Here is a 20,379-nt window from a genome sequence, read left to right on the forward strand (position 1 = left end):
AATACATTATGAATGCACACTTCAAAATGATGTTTTATGAATTTGCACCTCAAGAACAACAGTCACATTCAAACTCAGATTACCTTCTCTCTTGTTAGGCCCTCACTAGCATTTTAAGCCCTAGTATGGTCAATGTGCTTAAGTTGTGGAGAAATTAAAATGAAGAGGGAAGGACAACCCTGATTCAAGGCAGCTTAGTGGATAATGGTGTCACCTTCAAGATGGAGAAGAACCAGCTTAAGGGACAATAGATTTAGAGGAGAAATTGAAAGTTCAGTTTGGACCTCTATTTTGCAGTCGGAGTACAGATGACAAATATGAGTCTCGAGTTCAGGACTCAAATTGTATTAATGTGTTAGAATTGTTTCCTTGGCTGTGTGTCTTAGTTTCTTGAAGACAGGAACTTTTCAGTGCCCTGAACTGTGTTCTCAACAAGTACGTGTTTGTGAAATAAGCAAGTGACAGCAAGTTGTGGATGGAGAGGATAGGCACTCTTCGTTTTTACTGGAGATCCAAGCACCTAAGCTCAGCTGACAAGGAAGGTCACCATAAATCCCAGTTTGCTCATCACAGTCCTGGCTTACACCTCACCCTTTCCCTTGCAAAAATGTCTGTCTGTACATTATGTGGTCACTCTGTAGAAGAAGAAAGGAATAAAACTCATGTATTTCTTTCAATACAATGGCAGATATAACAGGCTTAAACAACATGGCAATTTTTAAAGGCCCTTTAGACTGCAACTGCTAATTTTCAGAAATTGAATGAATAGTACAGGAGAGAATCTTTTATTCTTGAGCTTTAAGTAAAGAGCAGATTAACCACATCTCCTCCCCTTTCCTTCCATTTTATGCAATCACAGAACTTTAGAATTACAAGGAGACCCAATAGATCCATCTGTTCTTATCCTTCCAATGCAAACATGCATTTTGAGACATTAAACACAGCTGGCCATATGTCTCCCATCGGTTGTCTCAACAGGGCAGTAACATCTCTAAATCCTCAAAAAGGCACTGTTCATTAATCTTGCTGAAAAAAGAAATATTGTGCTAAAAACCAGGAATACAGTAAAATTAAGTAAAGATATGTTGTTTGAGTTAGTTTTCTGCTGCTGTGCAACATAAGCTTGTGATATATTCTAGCATAACTTTTGCCATTTAACAAAATAAACCAAGTCCACAAAATATTGCTTAACACACCTAGAAAAACCACAATGTAGATGATCCCATCCCAAAAAGAGAGACTTAAAGAGTTTTTAAAAGCATGTTTATGTGACAGCACATAAATGTTTGTGTAAAAAGGGCATTATGACAGTTGATACCACAAAGATTACAGTAAGAAAAAGCACTTTATGACAATATTTCACAAATTCACAAGGATTACTTTAATATACAAAGCAATTGCTACCATTCTGAACACAAAGCAGCTAATATGTACATAGTGTTAATAAAATGCATTATAACTCAGTACATTTTTTCTTTTTACACAAAGCACAAAAAGATTTAGGTAAAAAAAAAAAAATTAAAACAGGGATGCTTCTAGAATGTAGGGAATTTTATTAGAAATGTATTTTCCTCACTATAGTTACTTATTTAGTATTCAACTCCAATAGCAACATCAGAGTTAAAAGTCAATACCCTGTTTTGTGCTGACAGTTTTGGGGGGAGGTATTCTTGACCCCAATCCTCAAGGAAAAACAAAACAACAAAACCAAAAACCTGACACCTTTCTCTCTAGAAACTTCCCTGATTACTTTGTTTCTAAAGTTTCAAGTGATACAGCTAGGTTAGAAATAATTCCTTTTTTGGGTGGGGATGACAACTGACATGACAAACTAGTCAGGGACTTTACATGGAAAACTGCGAACGAGCACTCTTCTCTGCCATCCTCATCTATACTCACGGATTATTTCCCAATTTTAATATAAATAATTTTATTACATACACAGATTGGAGTGGCACCTGGATAAAAATACAATGTCTATAAAGCATATACCAATTCAATTTTAAAAACGTAAGAAAATAAAACCTCCCAAACACAATGACAGATCGTTTCACTTGGCCAGCTGACTAAGGTCATCATCTGCAGGGATTTTCTTCCTCCCTTACCAATTTTTGAACTATGTTAGATTTACTCTCACATCTGAGATGCTCCTCAGACACCAGCTTAGAAATGCCATACTTCTATAGGCAAGTATTAAATAATGCCTGTATAAAGCAGGTAAAATTTGCATTTCCTATAGTTTGACCCTTTCAAAAGACACTTACTGAAGAATATTCACTTTACTTTTACTTGCTGGTGAGAATAACTCAAAATGTATCGTGTTTTACCCAACTAGGACCTGTATGTACAGTACCAGAATGCAGACAGGTCAATATTTTCTCTCTGTGCTAAACAACTCAGCCTGTTTATAGTATCAAATTGCTTCACAGGCTTTGTTCTTTTTTTTTTTTTTTCTATTTTTATTTTTTTAAAAAATAAATTTCAAGCTAAAACACCTGAAATATAATTCCTCCATTCAAACGTTATCTGGTCCCTCTTAAAGTTTGTCTGCCCCCTGAGGACACATACAAAGGCTTAAGCTACATTCACTCATCAATAAGAACTTATCATCAGCAGATGAGACAGATGGAACTGCAGCACCCTGTTTGATTGATTTGAAATTCTTCCATACTGACTCAGCTCCATGATATGTTCAACCCCTCAGGGATTAGTGCCTCTCTCAGCCGTTGATTCTAGACAGTCAAGGAAACCAGTTCCTAGTACAAACAGTGACTGTGCAGTCAACTTAAAAAAAGTCAACACATCAACATTAAAAGTATTCAAGATGTATGTAAGCCATCCAACAAAAAGTTCTAGTTGTGCTTTGTACAACTGAGTGAACAAATTTATCCCACAATTCTTCACCTATAGGCTTACTATAAGCACACCTCACTTTTCCTCTCATCTGAAACCAGTCAAATTTAGACAGTTATTTTTTATGTTAACAAAGACAATTTAAAGTGAAAAAGTTAATCAAATTATTACGTGTTCTCCATGACAACAATAATTAATTACCTTGAAGTCTTTCACTGTTCTGCACAAATTCAAGGATATCTTAGGATCCTATAGATAGTATTGTTGGGGTGAGGACAGAATCTCATTTAAAATTGGAAATAAGTATTTATTCACTTGAGTTGTATTTCCTACTATCTTTATTCATGATGAAAGAGAATTAGATAGGGTTTGAACCCATTTTTAAATTAATTGAGCTAGTCTAATTTCCTTATTTTCCTCTTTTTACAGCTATTTATAAGGTTAGCATTTAGGTGTTAAATAAAATATTTTAATCAATGAAAAGCTTCCATAAAAAAGACACATGATTTGAAGAGAGGAGAAAGACATAAAAAGTCAGATGACAATTGATGAGGGAATTTCTCAAGTTTGCTAATACCCCAAACAGGGTCGTTTTAAAAGTGCAAGTTACACCAAACATTTACAAAGAATATAATGTAAATATAATCCAAATAAATATACAACTTTTGTATTAAGTCAATGGGAAACAATATACCCACAGTTTTCAGGGTTACAAAGGCAACAAATAGAGCCTCTTGAAAAAAATGAAATGGTGTGTAACAAGTGTCTTTGGAACCTACTTTAATTCAAAATTTTAACTTTAAGATGTCAGCCTTATTTAATCCTGAAAAATGAAGCAGCCAACCTTCTGATCTTCAAAATAAAGAGGCCAATTTATGCTGACAGCTGACTAAAGCTGATCACAGAATTAAAAATATTAGAAATGAAAATAAGAAATCTAGATTGAAGTCACTTAAAGTAAGTAAAAGCATCCTGGTTTAAACAAACTTGTATCTTCCTAATAAGCCTTTGTATGATTCCACATGTCACCCTAAATGGTCAAAAGGATCAGGGATTAGGCCTGAGAGACAGAGATAAACCTCAGCCAGATGACTTCTGATCGGACAGCCTGCCTGACTGGTATTGTGCTTTCAGATACTAGCACTGCTGCTGACTTACCATCTAAGTGTATTTTCTGACAAAAATCCCTGCTCAAATGAAAACACCAAAAATTTTCCCCCAGGATGATTTTTGAAAAAATCAGTGGTACCTTTTAGAAGCTATCTTCAAAATGTTCTCACCACTGTTATAGCTGCCAGAGACAAAGCATAAAAACCAAATACTTTTGGGGGTGGTGGTGGTTGTGGTGGTGGTTCAAGTGACTAGTAACATGTTTAAAAGTATCAAGTCAAATAAAATTAACAATTAAAAAAAAAAGGAAATTAGCAGATAAAAAAATCCATCATGAGTGCTGGAGTAATGCAGTCCAAGAAACTACCAAAAGGGATGCAATAGATCACGCAAAAATGTAAAATTTCATCTGACCTCAATATACTATAATACTTAGCATTCCTGACTTAAGAGCTCTCAGAGCCTCAGATATATACTGTATGTATATATATATGTACACATGTATTATACAAATGCCATCCCCCCAAGAATATCTAAATGAATAGAGCACCTATGACAATATTATGGTTGCCAATATGGTACTTGAGTTTGAAAAAGAATGAACTTAAAAATTACACCTGGTATCAATTCTGTTTAATAATGTGAACACATTGGATCTAGCCCTTTCTAAACCACTTTTCAGTTAAACACTATCAAAGCCTAAAAACTCATAAGAGCAATATATCAAAAATAAACCCCTCCCACTTCATTTTTATTAGAATTAATCTGTCCTATAGATAAAAGTGCCACATGGCCCTATATTTGCAAAGTGAGCAATACCAAACTTGCTATTTTCTAGGCAAATCAGTAGCATATGTACAGATTCCTATGATGACAGTTTTATTCCCTTTTGGCCAATATGAAGACAAAAAACATTTATAATGTGGCCACATATATTCTTGGCTGTAAGATTTTTAAAAATTATGTTGTTAACAAAGATTCTCAAAGTTGCATGCTTAAAAACAAACACATTTTTCCCAATTCTCTTAAAAAAAAAAAGTCTTCACAAAAGATGCTTAATTTCTATCTGTATAAACGAAAATCTTCAAGTCTCTCCAAGGTCTAAACAGATTTAGCAACAGAATATACTTCTTACCTCACCATTAACTGACTTCAAACCAGAGCAGTCATCCTCAAAGTAACTTATAAATCCAACCAGCTAATATGGATGTGATTGCCTTGATTTATCAGGGACTAAGAGACCACCAACTTGCTAATTAAACAGCCTTGATTTCTGAAAACATTTAATTTGCTAAATATTAAGCAATTTTCATTTCTAAAGCTTATGACTTTTAAAATGTTCAGTTTTGACATTCTGACTCATTTAAAAATTCTGGTTTGCAAACAGATTTGTGATTTTGCTTGGTTTCTATCAAACCAGTTTTGGAAAATGGTATATCTATGCTGGCATACAAATAATTTTTATGCTACAACTTTCACCGTTAGCTCAGCAGGATAAACAACAAAATTTACAGTCGTTTGAAAGCCTTCTTGAGAATCTGGTGAACTGTCCAAAGATAAGACTACATCACTCAATTCTTAGAATGATGCTGGCTTCATAAACTCTGTTCATCCTTAAAAAAAGACAACGGTTTGTTACAAACAAAAAATAATACCATTTACAAATATTAATTAAAAGTCTTACTTTTCAAAATGGACTCAATAATTAACACCCACATCTGCATATTTTGTTAACACATTAACAAACTTAAAAACAACCCATGACATAACTAAATATAAAACATTAAATCCTAGACTCTTAAAAAAAAGAACACCTTTTCACATGAGAAATTATAATTTAACATTATGTCAATTTCAAATTTTTCAGATCTATCTCAGTCTTATTTTTTTAAAGGGTAACTTTTAAATTTATCAACTTAGTGAATAAAATGAGTATTAGTAATTAAAAGTCATATTGGAAACAATGTGTGATACATACAGACGGTTCTAGTCAGGTAAAACAGGTAGCTCCTTCACAGAATAACAAAGGATATACAGCATACTGGAAAGCTAAGCATCCCTATCCCTTTTGGAAGAAAACAACAAAAAAAGGTCTTGCAAGAATGACAATTCAAATATTGTGGTACAGCAGTCGTTCAAATAAGTCTGAAGAAAATATTTTCCTTGTGTATATCTAATACTGTACTTTTAAACTATATCCTTATAACTTTTTTCATTAAAAAATTCACTAAACTGTTAAAGTATGTTAATATGGAAACAATTTAAAATCAGCATTTTTCTACAACACATAACATTTTATAAACAAATATATCACTTTGCTTCAACATCTTGAAGGCTTTCCTGTTGGTGGTATAAGTGCAAAGAGGAGCAGTTTAATTAGAAAAACCTTTTAAAGTAAATGTGTGACAATATAAATATTTTTGAAGGTGATGACAAAAACATTTATTTAAAAACCTTGTTATATAACTCAAGGAACTGGTTTACTAATGAGCATCTTTGTACTAAAAATTTAGTACTAAACTAAATGAAGCTTTGTAATTTTACTTACTTTGATTTAATTTAAAATCAAATACCATGCTTTTTCATTCAGTTGGTTACTTCTTTTAATGTATTCAAAAATGTTGAACACATACAGAACTGAATTAAGAAGCAACAACTGCCCTATTGAAGAGCTATAGTTAATACAGAATATTTTTAAGAACCAAGGACAAGTGTTCAGTATTGAAGAGAATATACATAGAAAGCACTCTGAATTCATTCTTAATTTCTTCAACACCATCCTAAAATTCTTTTCTCACAGGGTATGTCTCTTCAACGATTTTACATAATTCACAATGGAAATGTGAAAACATGTCAATTTGGCAATCAACACTTCTTCATTGCACCTTACTTACTTTAAGCATGCGGCCCAAACATTACGTCAACTCAAGGAGCTGGGGTAATTCTGTCCCTAAGGCAATCAAGGAGCTCAGCACAAACCTTGACATCATTTAAAAAAAGATTTTCTTTTCCTCATTTCCCCCATCAATTTACAAGTAAACAAATTATTACTTCTTGAAGAGGGCAGGGGATACAAAGCAGAAGTCTCTTCATGATTCCTGGTGCTGAAAATTTCTTGAGGGGAGAAGTGGAGGCAGGTGTTGGAGCATTCACAGTTTAATGCAAAAGCACAAATGAATGAAATTCTGTAGTTGCTTTCAGGCAGTTTTGCGCATAGAAAAAAAGAAATGTTTAGAAAATAAAATGTTTATTTTGTCTTTCTGGTTGTGGCCAAGCCAGTCCTTTTCCCACCATCATAGGTGAAAATTGAAATCCCAAATTAATCTGATTTGTGGCAGTAAAGGTCCTTAAGTGCTTTTAGCTCCTCAATCAGTGTCTTGTTTTGATTTTCAAGCACTGCCACTCTGTTTTCTAGACATTTCACATATTCTTTCTTCTTTCTACGACACTCTCGTGCTGCTTCCCTATAAGCAAAAGACAGGAAAGATTAGGCAACATTTCTGCAGCCTTTATTTTGGGTTAGATAGAATACATTAAAAAAAGAGATCTGGCTCAAAGCAACAAACATTTTAATATATTATAGATTAGGCATTTGAAAAAATAAAGAGAATGACTTGGAAATTGCCTAATGTAAAATTTTCAACATACCATAGAAAACTGATTAAAAAAAAAACTGTTCTGAAGCACCAATTTTAATTGATGGGGCAGAAGGGTAGCAAGCATTCTCACATGAAAATAAAAATTACTATATTTTGGAATAGAATACAAAAATTCAAATGAGCTTTAAATAAAAAATTTAAAGAACTCTTTAGCTTAGAGAGTGCCTCTTAAAGTGTCTCAAAAATTTCTATCTGAGTACTTTTAAGAAAAGAAGAGAATGAAAAGATTCTCCCAATGGACTGAATGGGCAAAAGGGCAGATACACAAAACAATGAAGCAAAAAAAAAAAAAAAAACAATGAAGCAAGCCAGACACCCCAGAAACAAGCCTATACAAATATGGTCAATTACATTTTGACAGAAGTACAAGGGCAATTCCACAAAGAAAGAATAATCTTTTTTACCAAATGGTGCTAGAATAAACAGTTGATACAGAAAGATAAACCTGAACACACTTCACACCTTACAAAAATTAATTCAAAAGGGATCAAAGACCTAAATATAAAATATAGTTATAACACTTGATACAGAGCACTTGGAACTTTCACACATTGCTGGTAGAAAGGCAAATGGTATAGCCACTCTGAAGAACAGTTTGGCAGTTTCTTATTAAATATATACCTATCATTGCATCCATCCAGGCCACTCCTAGATATTTACTCAAGTGAACTGAAAGTTCATACAAAAACCTGTATCTAACTGTTCATTGTAACTTTATTCATAATACTTCAAAACTAGAAATGAAGATAAACTTTAAGGTGAATGGATAAACCACATCCATAGAATACCAGGGATAAAACCAACTACCTGACTCATACACCACTAACAATGAATCCTGAATGCATTGTGCTAAGTGAGAGAAGTCATATCCAAAAGGTTACAGTTATAGGAGATTCTGGAAAAGACAGAAGAAGATGGAAAACAGTTCAGTGGTTTCTAGGAGCTGAGGAAAGGGGTAGAGGCCAACCACCAAGAATCATCACTGGGAATGCTTTTTAGAATGGTATAAATGCACTGTACGGCACTGTGGTGGGAGATATGTCTGTCAGACGCCAGAGAACCACGCAGCACAAAGAGTAAAGTAATGACAACTTAAAAACAGAGAACAAGATATCAGGTAATCCCAGAACTGAATGAACACGTTGACAAATCTAACTTTACTGTAAATGTATGCCATAAATTCACCGAGGGCGTCCCAGGTGGCTCAGGGGTAACGAGCCTGTGAAGCAGAGATACAAGTTTGATCCCTGCGTCGGGAAGATTCCCTGGAAGAGGAAATGACAACCTGCTCCAGTATTCTTGCCTGGGAAATTCCATGGACAGAGGATCCTGGCAGGCTACAGTCCATGGGGTCACAGAGTTGGACAGAATTTAGCAATTAAACCACCACCACCACCCACCTCACTGAAAGGAGTAGGGAAAAAAGAAGCACAGCTAAGTAAGTCTGAAAACAGTGCCTTTACTAGTACTTTAAGGTTATAAGCGAAAAAAAAAAAAAAACTGTACATAAATGTTGTATTGTAAATTTGTTTCTCACAGGGGTATAAGTTAGCAATTATAAAACTATTTTATATGATACTAGTGTTTAATAAATACATAAATAAACCATCTTTATTGGGAAGCCAAGTTTCTCTCAGAGAACGAAGTTACAAATAAGCAAAGGGGGAAGGTAAGGCTAAAATAAACCCTGTGGTTAGAGATTAGTCAGTGGGGTTAGTAAAACATACTTACAGTAATTACTACAGTATATAGTAATACACAGAACTATAGATGTGTGTATACATGAGCTAGTGTATATACACACGCACATATGTATTTCCTAGCTCTGTCCTTTAAGAGGGCCTGTGAAACCGCAGTAGCAAAGAGCACTTTGAAAAATTTATAAAAAGAGAAAAATAACTGTAATGGGGGGCAGTTGGACAGCACTTTAACCAACTGGTCAAAGTAAACCATTTTCCAATGAAAGAAACTAGGGCTCACTGAAGAAATGGCTGATTTCAAAGCTAAGGCAGAGAAAACCGTAAGATGAGAAGTTGAACCTGGATAATGTAGTGTCAGAAAATAAAGATGAGCTTCAAGAAAATTAAGATGCCATCTAAAGGACACAGGAACCAACTTACAAGAACTCCTAATGGCCAAAGCTGGAATAATCTTAACAATATCATAATTAAGTAATATTGAATTACAGCCCAAAGAATAAGGTAAATATCTATAAATTCATACTGATATAAAAAATACACGGGGAAGGGAAAGATTTTCCTTAAAGAATTCCAGTTAATAATTGCAGAAGGGATGGGGAAACAAAATTCTCATTATAATATCATAGTAATAATCAGGAAAGATCTTCCTGTGAATACTAAAATTAGTGGGGAATACCTGAAAAAGAAATAAGATATTTGCATAGTCTCCAAGTATCTTTGTGAAATTACACCAATTACTGTGTTAGTTTTCACCTATAACCACAAATTCTTTGATACTCTCTGTTCCAGGAGGTGGTATTTAATAATCCTCCATTTCAGTGTGGGCTGAATGTAGTAACTTGCTTGTAGGGAAGAGGGTGTAAAAAGAGAAAAATAAATGTAGTGGAGCAGTTGGAGAGCACTTTAACCAAGTGATCAAAGTGAACATTGTCAGGAATGAATCATGCTAGTATGTGCTTCCTGATAAGTGACAAGAAGGGGCAGATTACACCTCTGTGGGATTCTTCCCCCAAATTCATTACCTTTATCTAATCATAAGAAAACAGCACACAGGTCCAAAGTGAGGGATATTCTGAAAGAAAGTTTATTACTCTTCAAAAGAAAACAACTGTCACAGACTGGAGGAGATGAGGAGCCACAATGAATAAATGCAATGTAGTAACCCGGATTGGATTTTGGTAGAGAAAAGTGGAATAACTGAGGAAATTCAAATAAAATGGATAGTTCAGTTAATGGTATTATACCATGATAAAAAAGAAAGAAAGTGAAGTCGCTCAGTCGTGTCCGACTCTTTGCGACCCCACGGACTGTACCCTACCAGGTTCCTCTGTCCATGGGATTTTCCAGGCAAGAACACTGGAGTGGGTTGCCATTTCCTTCTCTAGGAGATCTTCCCGACCCAAGGACTGAATCCTGGTCTCCCGCATTGTAGGCAGACACTTTACAGTCTTAGCCACCAGGGAAGTCCAAAAATACTATGTTAATTACTATCCACAGTATATGACAGAATGTTAATTTCTTTAGTTTTAAGAAACACAGACTGGTTATATAATATGCTAAAATTGTAAGAAAGTTGAGAAGGTTGATAAGAGTATCTAGAACTCTGTACTAAAATGCTTTTAACTGTTCCCATAAGCTAAAATTTTTCCAAAATAAAAAATTAAAAACTATACTAAAAGTATGTTATTTATCATTGCACATATATACTAGGGGAAAAAAATTATACTCCAGAATGTTAACATTTTGGGTGGTACATTAGTGGTGAGTATATATTTTAGGTTATGTTTCCTAATATGCTTATAATGAGTATGTTTATCTTCTGTAATAAAAATAAACAAAAATGGGATTATAATATATATATTGTAACCTGCTCTTTTCCACTATGAGCATCTTCCCATCTCAATAAAAACAAACCTTCATTATTAATGGTTGGTTTTATATAGTTGAATGAAAAAGTGAAAGTTGCTCAGTCGTGTCAGACTCTTTGCAACCCCATGGTCTACAGCCTGCCAGGCTCCTCTGTCCATGGAATATTCCAGGCAAGAATACTAGAATGAGTAGCTGTTCCCTTCTCCAGGGGATCTTCCAAACCCAGGGACTGAACCCAGGACTTCTGCATTGAGGATGGATTCTTTACGGTCTGAGCCATAAAGAATTTTCCCAGGGGAAAGCCCTAGGAAAGCCCAAGAATACTGGAGTGGGTAGTCTATCCCTTCTCCAAGGGATTTTCCTGACCCAGAAATCGAACCAGGGCCTCCTGCTTTGCAGGCAGTTCTTTACCAGCTGAGCAACCTGGGAAGCTGAATGGATGTACCTTCACTGACATAGCATACACTTTACTTGCTTTGAATTTTTTATTTTTTTAAACCCTATTTCTAATTCATTGTCTTTAAATCTACCTATTACATACCCTTATTAGTCTCCTGATTTTATATGTTAAAAGGTTTCTAGTTTGTTTGCTTTGCTATTTTATCTTTTCCTTGGCTAATCATAGGTGTTGTCGTACCTACTTAACCTTTTCCTTTATGACGTCTACTTTTATGAAAACTGTTATATTCTTCCTGCATTCTAAAATTACAAGACAGGGGTTGCATTGCTTCCATAATTTTTTACTCCTCCCTCCCTGTGGGAAGAGTATACATCCCCATTTCACTGACGTTGGGCTTGTCCTCACCTGTGCTTTCGCCAGTGGTACTCGAGTGGACGTGATGTTCATCACAATCAAGCAGATGCTTCAAAAAGCATTGCCCCTTTCCCTTTGCTACAAGGACAGGCCTCAAAGAGATGCTCCTCCTTTGGCTGGGAGCACGTGGAGGAGAGCCATAGCATATGACTTGCAGCTGCCAAAATGTAAGTAAGTGAGGAAGAGATTTTTGTTTCTAAGACACTGATTTTTTGTTACTGTAGCAACACAATTAATGTAACCATTTATACTTTTAGAACATTTACCGCTTCATTTCTGAGTATATGGCAATTTGAATGTTACAGAATTTGAAGAATCACAACTTTTCCTTATCCAAGTTTAGAGGACAGCCTTTGTGTGGGGTACATAAGGGGTATCTATCCTAGTGAGTATGTTCAGAAGACTGATTCTCTAACTTTTCCACCTAAGTAACCATAATACCAGAGAAAACTAAGGATGGGGGCACAATCCAAAGCCAACTACCTTTGGTATGAATTTAGTTTTACCTTTAGTTTCGAATCTTTAGTTTTACCTTTAAAATGTTTGTTTCTGCCAAATTTTTGAGCAAAATAAATATTCAAGGGAAGCTCCCATGTTTGCTTCGTGGCCCTACATACCTCCAGCACACTGCCACCATGTGTTCCAGTTTGCGCGGCAGAGCAGGCGATGACAATTGCATGCTCACACGAGAGGTAGCATGTGCACATGCTCTGGTGTCAGATCCAGGCTCATATCCCAGTTCTACCCATTTCTTAAAAGGTGTGACCTCTGCCAAAATATTTACTTGCTTACTGTAAAGTGGAGATAAGCTTCTTTCTTACTGTGGGCAGAACTAATGAAATATATAAAGAAACAAAGTACTGTGTCTAATATATACTGGTACCTAAATAAGTGATATCTCAAGGGAAAGGTCAAAACCAGTATATAATTAAGTTGTATCAACATAAAGGTGGTGCCTGAAATACAGGTAGGCATGAAAGTTTCAAGGGAAAACTTGAAAAGTAGGCAGAAAACCAGGTGAATAAGCCAAAGAAGAGCTTAGAGAAACGAGCAGTTAGAAGTGTCAAATACTCCCATAAAGGTAAAATGAAATGAGAACAGAATACTAGATGTGCCAAATTGGAGGGTATCTGTATGTTTTTGCAGACACAGGAGTGGTATGGTGGGCTCAGAAGGCAAATTCTAGTGAATGAAAGTTGAAAAAGTAGAAGCAGCAGGAATCTGGGAATAACGGGAAAAGGGAGCTATAGCAGTCAATGGGAAGTTTCCTTAGAGTGAAATTAAATCCAAGCCAAAGTATTTTATTAAAGAGTTCACAGTAAGTTAGGTAGCTTCCCTGAATATCTCAGGCAAGCAGAGGTTGTTAGGAGCTGTAGCTCTGTGTGCCCTGTCCCCAACCTGGAGGTGTGTGTGTTTGTGGGTGGGTGGGTGTGTGTGTGGGAAATCATGAATCAAATGAATAGAGAAAAAGGAAAATTTGGTATGCCAGTCAAATTAATTTGCTTTTATAAATGGGCAGCTCTCTCTCTGTACACCAGAGTAGACAAGAAGCTATAGTGCTGCCTGCTCAGCTTGTGCTTAAGTGTTTCTGTTCTACAGAGCCAGACTACATAGACATAATCTGAAGTCTTTCTGATGTTTTCACAATCAAGAGATTTATTTTTTACCTGACTGCTGTGTCTGTTGAGAAATGGTTTCTTCAGTAAATATTGTTATCTTACATTTTTTAGCCTAGCCTTTACTTGAGACTTCTAATCAGACTTGCTTCTAATTTTAAAAAGGGTTAAAACATTTCCTTACAAACATTTAAAACTGAAAAAGTTTAAACGGAGTTTATATTTTTAAATACATTTAAATATGAACACAGCTTTTATGTTTCTGCTTATTATTCTAACTTAAATACTTACAGAAAATCACAGATTGATAGAGCACAAATAAGTTACTCAGCTTGTTTCCAACTCTTTTCCTAATAACCTGGAAAAAAACTGCCATTTCTCATAGTCTAGATCTAATTTACTAACATTCTGTAATAGCTAGGAATATTTTAGGAATCAAAGAGGCTGATCTGAGCTGAAAAATGAAATTGCAGAAAAACAAATGTTTCAATAGAGCACTGCAGTTACAAAGTGCTTTCAAAGGAATTATCTTATTTGACCCACAGAACCACCCTCTGGGTGGGTAGTGGGATTCTATTTTTACAACAGATTCTTTGTAAAAATGCCAGAAAACTGAGGTTTAGGAGGTTATGTTCTGAAGTCACAGCAAAAGGGGTAGACCCAGGATTTGAATCTAGATCCTCTAAATTCAACTTTCATGTTTCCTTCACTTCATCACAGCATGTGAAGAATTTTGGGGTGAAAGGCAGAGGAATATTTTCAATGTTTCAAGCTTTTAATATCTTTATTTTCCTTTTCTTTGGTTTGTCTTAGATAACTTCCATATCTTAAGGTAAATATTTAAATCCTAAGCTAAATACATACAAATACCAAGGTAAATACAAGTAAATAACATTTTTTATTCTGCTTTTGTTTTTTAATAACAAAGCTATTTACAGCTATGAATTTACTTTATGGAAATAACTTTCCCATGTTTAAGAAATTTTTGACATCTAGCATATTCATTGTTGAAGACTAGCTCTATTTTAAAATTTTTGTCAATAATAAGATATTCTCAGAATTACTCTATTTTTTGAAAATCTTTATTTAGGTGTTTAATATGCATTAAAACTTGGACTGGCCATCATACATTTATCTTATTACAAATACATTTAATGTAAATAAAACTTACCATTTATATACACACACAACTCCTAATTTTCTTAATGATACTACTTGTGACAAAAAACAATTTTTAAATAACTGAGTCAGCTGGCTGAAGCAATAGTTAAAATACAGCAAAGTTGTGCATTATCTCTCTCATGGAGAAACTGCGTGAAAGAGAACTACTACTCATCAAAGACTGACCATCAGCCATCATTAAGTGCAGCTTATTAAATAAAGAAGTTTTAGCAGGATCCATCAATTTTACTAGAAAAAAAATCCCAATGCAAAGATGCTACTGACATAATCTGAAGTTATACTTGACCTACAACAATCGAAGGAAATGCAATGTATGTACCTGTTCTTCATGAGGCGAACCTCTCTCTTTCGCGCCGCTTCTTCAGCAGGCTGTGTAGGAAGTGCTGGGGAAGACGCCATAACAACTCCAGGGGCAATGGTGCTAGTGGGCGCTGTGCGAATCTGGTATGTCTGTACATCTCCAGAGGCAGCTGAAAAGAGAAACAGTGAGCATGGTGTGAGACACTGAAGCACTGTGACTTGGTAAAACTACGGGTCAATCATCAATCTGAACATACATGTTGAATTAAAAGGAAAAAAAGCAACAGATGATTCTGACTAAAATATTGAGATCAGCAGCACTCTTTGGCTCATTCATTACTCAGAAATAATTCCCAATTTAGTGTATTTATTAGTATAGGCACTTGGATGAAAAAGGATCTTCATGACTTATATCTGCTGGATCTTACATTTATCTTTCATTGGAACATAGTTCTGTTCTGTTGTTAACATGTTTACCAGCCTTAAACCTAAAAGGTAAGTAGGGCACAGCTTGGATGATCTTCCTAGACAAAGTACAGTCCTCAATGTCTTCCTTTGATACTGGTAAATTCACATTAAAAAATTTCAAGTAAACTCTTGCCACGACATAAAAACGACCATGACTTTTCAAAAAATAGCAAAATCGAAGAGAAAATAAAGCATTATGGTCAACTATTATAAATTCCTGATTGTAACAAAACTGAAAGGACGAAAAAATGTATCACTTGATCAATTATATCACCTGTAAGCACTGCTTTAATGTAAATGATAATGGCTAAATAAATTGAAGTTTTATTTTTATAATTAAATGATCTATCATTTGTGAAATAAAAAAGTCTCTTTCTAAAAACAGCTTAATAATAAATATGCCCTCCTAGGAATAAGAAACCTAACATTATCTGAGAGAATTTGAAACTCTTTAAAAATCATCCATATTTGTTATTAATATCAATTAAAATGTGTAGTTTGAGTCAAAAAGATGTATATACTAAATGTGTTACCATCTTCAAACTGACGTTCAGAATTCAAATTCACTGACATCCTGCTTTACAATTTTTGAGTACCTGCGTGTAAAGTGAAAAGGTGTTTTACTCCCATTAATAAGCAAAATATTATCTTCTTCAAATATTATTTGTTTAGTAACAAAATATCCTGTAAGTACATTAGGGCCCTTTAAATATATTATGATTCTTTAGCTGGTTTTAGAATTATTGAAAATTAATCATCCATGGTGAAGGGGCATATCTGTCATTACCTAATAGAGACAAAACATACTATTAATGAAAATATCTTTAGAAACAGATGTACTATCTCCTTAATATGCAAATTTTAAATCTGGCATAAATCTTTCTTAAAATATGCAATGAATTCAAAGAAAAATGATCCACTATTGATAGAGATTTCTGAAACAAACAGGAAGAAAACAACAAGAAAACAAAAAAAGAAAAAATATTTGTAGTTTTTGAATTTTTGTAATTCATCATGGATTTAACTATTCTTGCTTATAGAGCAGTGGACTTGCACACTGGCAAAAGATTCTTCAGAATATAATGATTTCCTTTGAAATAAAAAATGATGACCATAGAAATGAAGATATAAATTACTTTTGACTAAAAGCAGAGAAACAGAATTTGAACCTCCGAAGATTCTTATCAGTGATTTAGCACAACTTTTCATGTGACACACTGAAAAAAAAATGAGGTCAAGGGAGGCTGGCTCTTACTGAAGGTCACAAAGCAAATCTATATACTTAGATTTAGAAACTAGCTTTTTAAACTCCCAATTTTATTGTCTTTCCCTCTAGCCTACCCCATTTCTCCAACATCCAAATGTTAAAGGTGTTAAATATAGAAGTTATATTTTTAAAACTGAAAATAGTTGTTTTTATGCCATGACATTTTGGTCTACTTGGAATAACGGAAGAAGAGTTCATGGACAATATTATCTATGTTGCAGAAAATAAGCTGTATTTTAACAGTGCTTTGCATTACCATACTTACTTTTTTCTGAGTCTGTAAAATTTTAACCTTTTAAAGAATTTACACCTGTGAGTTCTAACTTCTCTTACCTTGAACAACAACTTGGTTGCTGGGCACTAGGATTTGCTGTCCATCAGTGGTCTGTGCATACTGCAGGATGGTAGTACCTGGCTGAGTGGCAGCTGCATTGGTCATGGTTAATGTCTGCAGGCCCTGTACCCCATCAGTACCATTGTTAGCCAGTTGTATTGCTCCTCCTTGGGTAATGGCAACTAAAATCCAACAGATTTTATTGTTACAAGTTTAATTAATACCATATAACACACACACACACTAAATTCAAAGAATAATTTGCAAGACATATTTAGGAGAAATTATTACAGCAGATAACATCACCAAGAAAGATTCTGTATAGTCAAGTAACTTTCTGCTCTGCTGCTGCTGCTAAGTCACTTCAGTCCTATCTGACTCTGTGCGACCCCAAAGACGGCAGCCCACCAGGCTCCCCAATTCCTGGGATTCTCCAGGCAAGAACACTGGAGTGGGTTGCCATTTCCTTCTCCAATGCATGAAAGTGAAAAGTGAAAGTGAAGTCGCTCAGTCGTGTCCGACTCCTAGAGACCCCACGGACTGCAGCCTACCAGGCTCCTCTGTCCATGGGATTTTCCAGGCAAGAGTATTGGAGTGGGGTGCCACTGCCTTCTCCGAACTTTCTGCTCAGGAAAACGTATATCCAATTTCTAGAATACAAGTATACTCTATGAACCACATTACAATTTATAATAATGTTAGTTAAAACAATTAAAAAAATAAAATGAGAAAATGTTAAATTCCATTTGAAGTTATTTGGTTGAGAACAGATACCACTCTGTGACCCACACTTCCTTTATTCTTGCATTAACTATGTACTATATTTCTTCTCTACATTCATGTATTTATTACCACAGACATGGGTATGTAATAGGCACCCAATAAATGATTATTTTAATGCATAATTAATAAAGCAGTTCAGTAGTGCATTCTGTTCTCTTACTCAGTTAGGAATACATAAAGTGTAACAGAAATCCACTCAATGAGACAACTGAAATGTCCTATGGAACTTAATTACCACAGACCTCTCATAGAGTTTAAAACTGGAGCCCAAGATGATCATTTAGGAAAAAGTATCTTATTGCTATTTCTAAGCTACATATTCAAGCCTTCTCACGTAGAATCCATTGATTATTCACATGTGTCATTCATCTGCTCCAAAGGAAATAAATTTTGGCTCATACAAGACATTTCACTTTATAAAAGAAACTGAATTAACCTTTGGTACATGGAAAAAGTTAGACACTTTCTCCTGTTAAGAGTTCAAGTATTCCAGAAAGAGAAGGACTAAAAAATCACAGTATTACATATAAAACTACATAATGGATTTTAACAAAGTCAACATGTCTGACTTGAGCATGTTACTTTGTGTCTCTTAGAAGGAAATTATTGATGGTTTGGGATCAACTGTCAGCTAGCTCTGCATGACTAATATCCTAAGTCATTTATGTATTAAAAATTATATTATTTACTGTTTAATAAAGAAATAATAACAGTTAATGGCTACAATTTAGTTTAGTAAATAATACCTGTGAAAATTCAGATACTGGAATATACAATCCATCCACTTTAGCTAACTCCATAAATTTTACTTATGTTAGACAAAGGGGAAAAAAGAAATATGTAAAAAGTATTCTGAGATTAACACTGCTGGATAACTTGAAAGAATCAGAAGGTTAACAGAATCAAACCACAATTTCTCAATTAGAGTTAATGAGCAAATTCCACTGTATTCAACACACAGAGCTTTCTTCTTGACTATATACCAATGAAATCAAAGTGGAAGGAAAGAAGCAAACTAAAAAATCAGGAGATCTGGGTTCTAGTTCAAGTTCCATCACTAAACTATTATTTGCATCTGTTATCTCTTCTGTAAAAATAAAAATATATGGTTCTAGCCCATAAGTATAATTATTATAAAACTCAAATGAGACCATGTATATAGGAAAGTACTCTGAAAACTGAAGTCTGATCCTATCAAACATTGTTTTTCTCTTAATATTTATTTATACACGTTATATTTTAAAAGGATTTAAGATTGCTCTCAAAAAAACTAAATTAAAACAAGGAAAAGAAGTCAAGTAACTAACGTGTATTTAGATGTATATAATGATTCTATCACAAAATAAGGAAAGTGTATAATTAAACAAACTTAGCTGAGAGTTTGAGTAGCCAAAATGAAGAGAAAAACGATTTAGTGAAACATGTTTTTCTACCTAAGAATAACATCTTTTCAACACTTATTATCAGGGATTGTGAACCAAGTAATGGACAAACTAATACTAGTGTTAATGAAAAAACACAACCACCAATTTATTGGCTATAAATTGATGTAGTCACTGGGAAGGGTAACTGGGCAGGCTGACTAGGATTCAACAATTCCACTCATTAGACGCTACCCCACTGACAGGATAGGGCACTATATACTAAAAGAATGTTTATGTAGCATTATTTGAAACAGTAGAAAAGTCCTAAATATTCAACAGTGTATGTGATTTTTAAACAAATGTTATATTTATACAGTGAAACACAATGTAGCTATTAAAATAAACCACTTACATAACTATATATGCATATATTTGTCTGTAGTATATAAATAATGTAGGTCTCACATGTACATTTTACATGTGTATGTATAAACAGAATGAAAAAGAATGAAGAATATATACCAAACTCTTACTACTGGGGAGGGATGGGAAGGGTCTTTAATTTTTATTAATACTAGAAACCTCTACCATTTGAATTTTCCCAACCATATACTTGTTTTATAATAAATATATAATATTGTTACATATGTAAGTGGTCATTATATTGATTGTTAATAATAATCAAGAACATAATGTTAAATCAGTTCCATCAAAGTCATATATGCATATACAGAGAGAATAAGGCATAAACATTAATGCATAAAGCCTTTAAAATCTCAAAGTATTAACCTTAAAACAAGCAACTGTTAGCTGCTGAATGGAAGGGGTGTGCCAAATGAAACCTGTTTTTCTGAGCTTTACCTCCCTCAACTTCACTTCCCTATTTCAGATTCTGATATGCCTCTGTCTGGAGAGCATGCCTTCTATTTCTAATTCAAATGAGAACTGCTGTGGTAAATGAATCTCTGTTACTAATAGCACTATGCTATATTCCTCAAGTGTACTAAAGTTGGAGAAAAAGTTCATGTATCAATATGTTAGCACACATACCTTGAATAGC

The 20,379-nt window shown here is 34.4% G+C and overlaps 1 protein-coding gene across 5 annotated transcripts in view; it reads right to left on the reverse strand.

The window, feature by feature from the left end:
- Window positions 1–1,246: 1,246 nt before the first annotated feature.
- CREB1 (cAMP responsive element binding protein 1) overlaps window positions 1,247–20,379 on the reverse strand; it is a 56,982-nt gene continuing 37,849 nt past the window's right edge. For 4 of the 5 annotated variants that reach the window (XM_070387584.1, XM_070387593.1, XM_005907033.2 and 1 more), the window contains 3 exons: window positions 17,172–17,354; window positions 15,123–15,273; window positions 1,247–7,427 (listed from right to left, as the gene is read on the reverse strand). In XM_070387584.1, coding sequence (XP_070243685.1) covers window positions 7,283–7,427; window positions 15,123–15,273; window positions 17,172–17,354 — 479 coding nt within the window. In that variant the 3' untranslated portion in view covers window positions 1,247–7,282. The remainder of the gene's footprint in view (window positions 7,428–15,122; window positions 15,274–17,171; window positions 17,355–20,379) is intronic. The other variant, XR_011467624.1, reaches the window with a different exon arrangement.

This window comes from Bos mutus, chromosome 2 (genome assembly GCF_027580195.1).
Source record: "Bos mutus isolate GX-2022 chromosome 2, NWIPB_WYAK_1.1, whole genome shotgun sequence".
NCBI lineage: Eukaryota > Metazoa > Chordata > Mammalia > Artiodactyla > Bovidae > Bos > Bos mutus.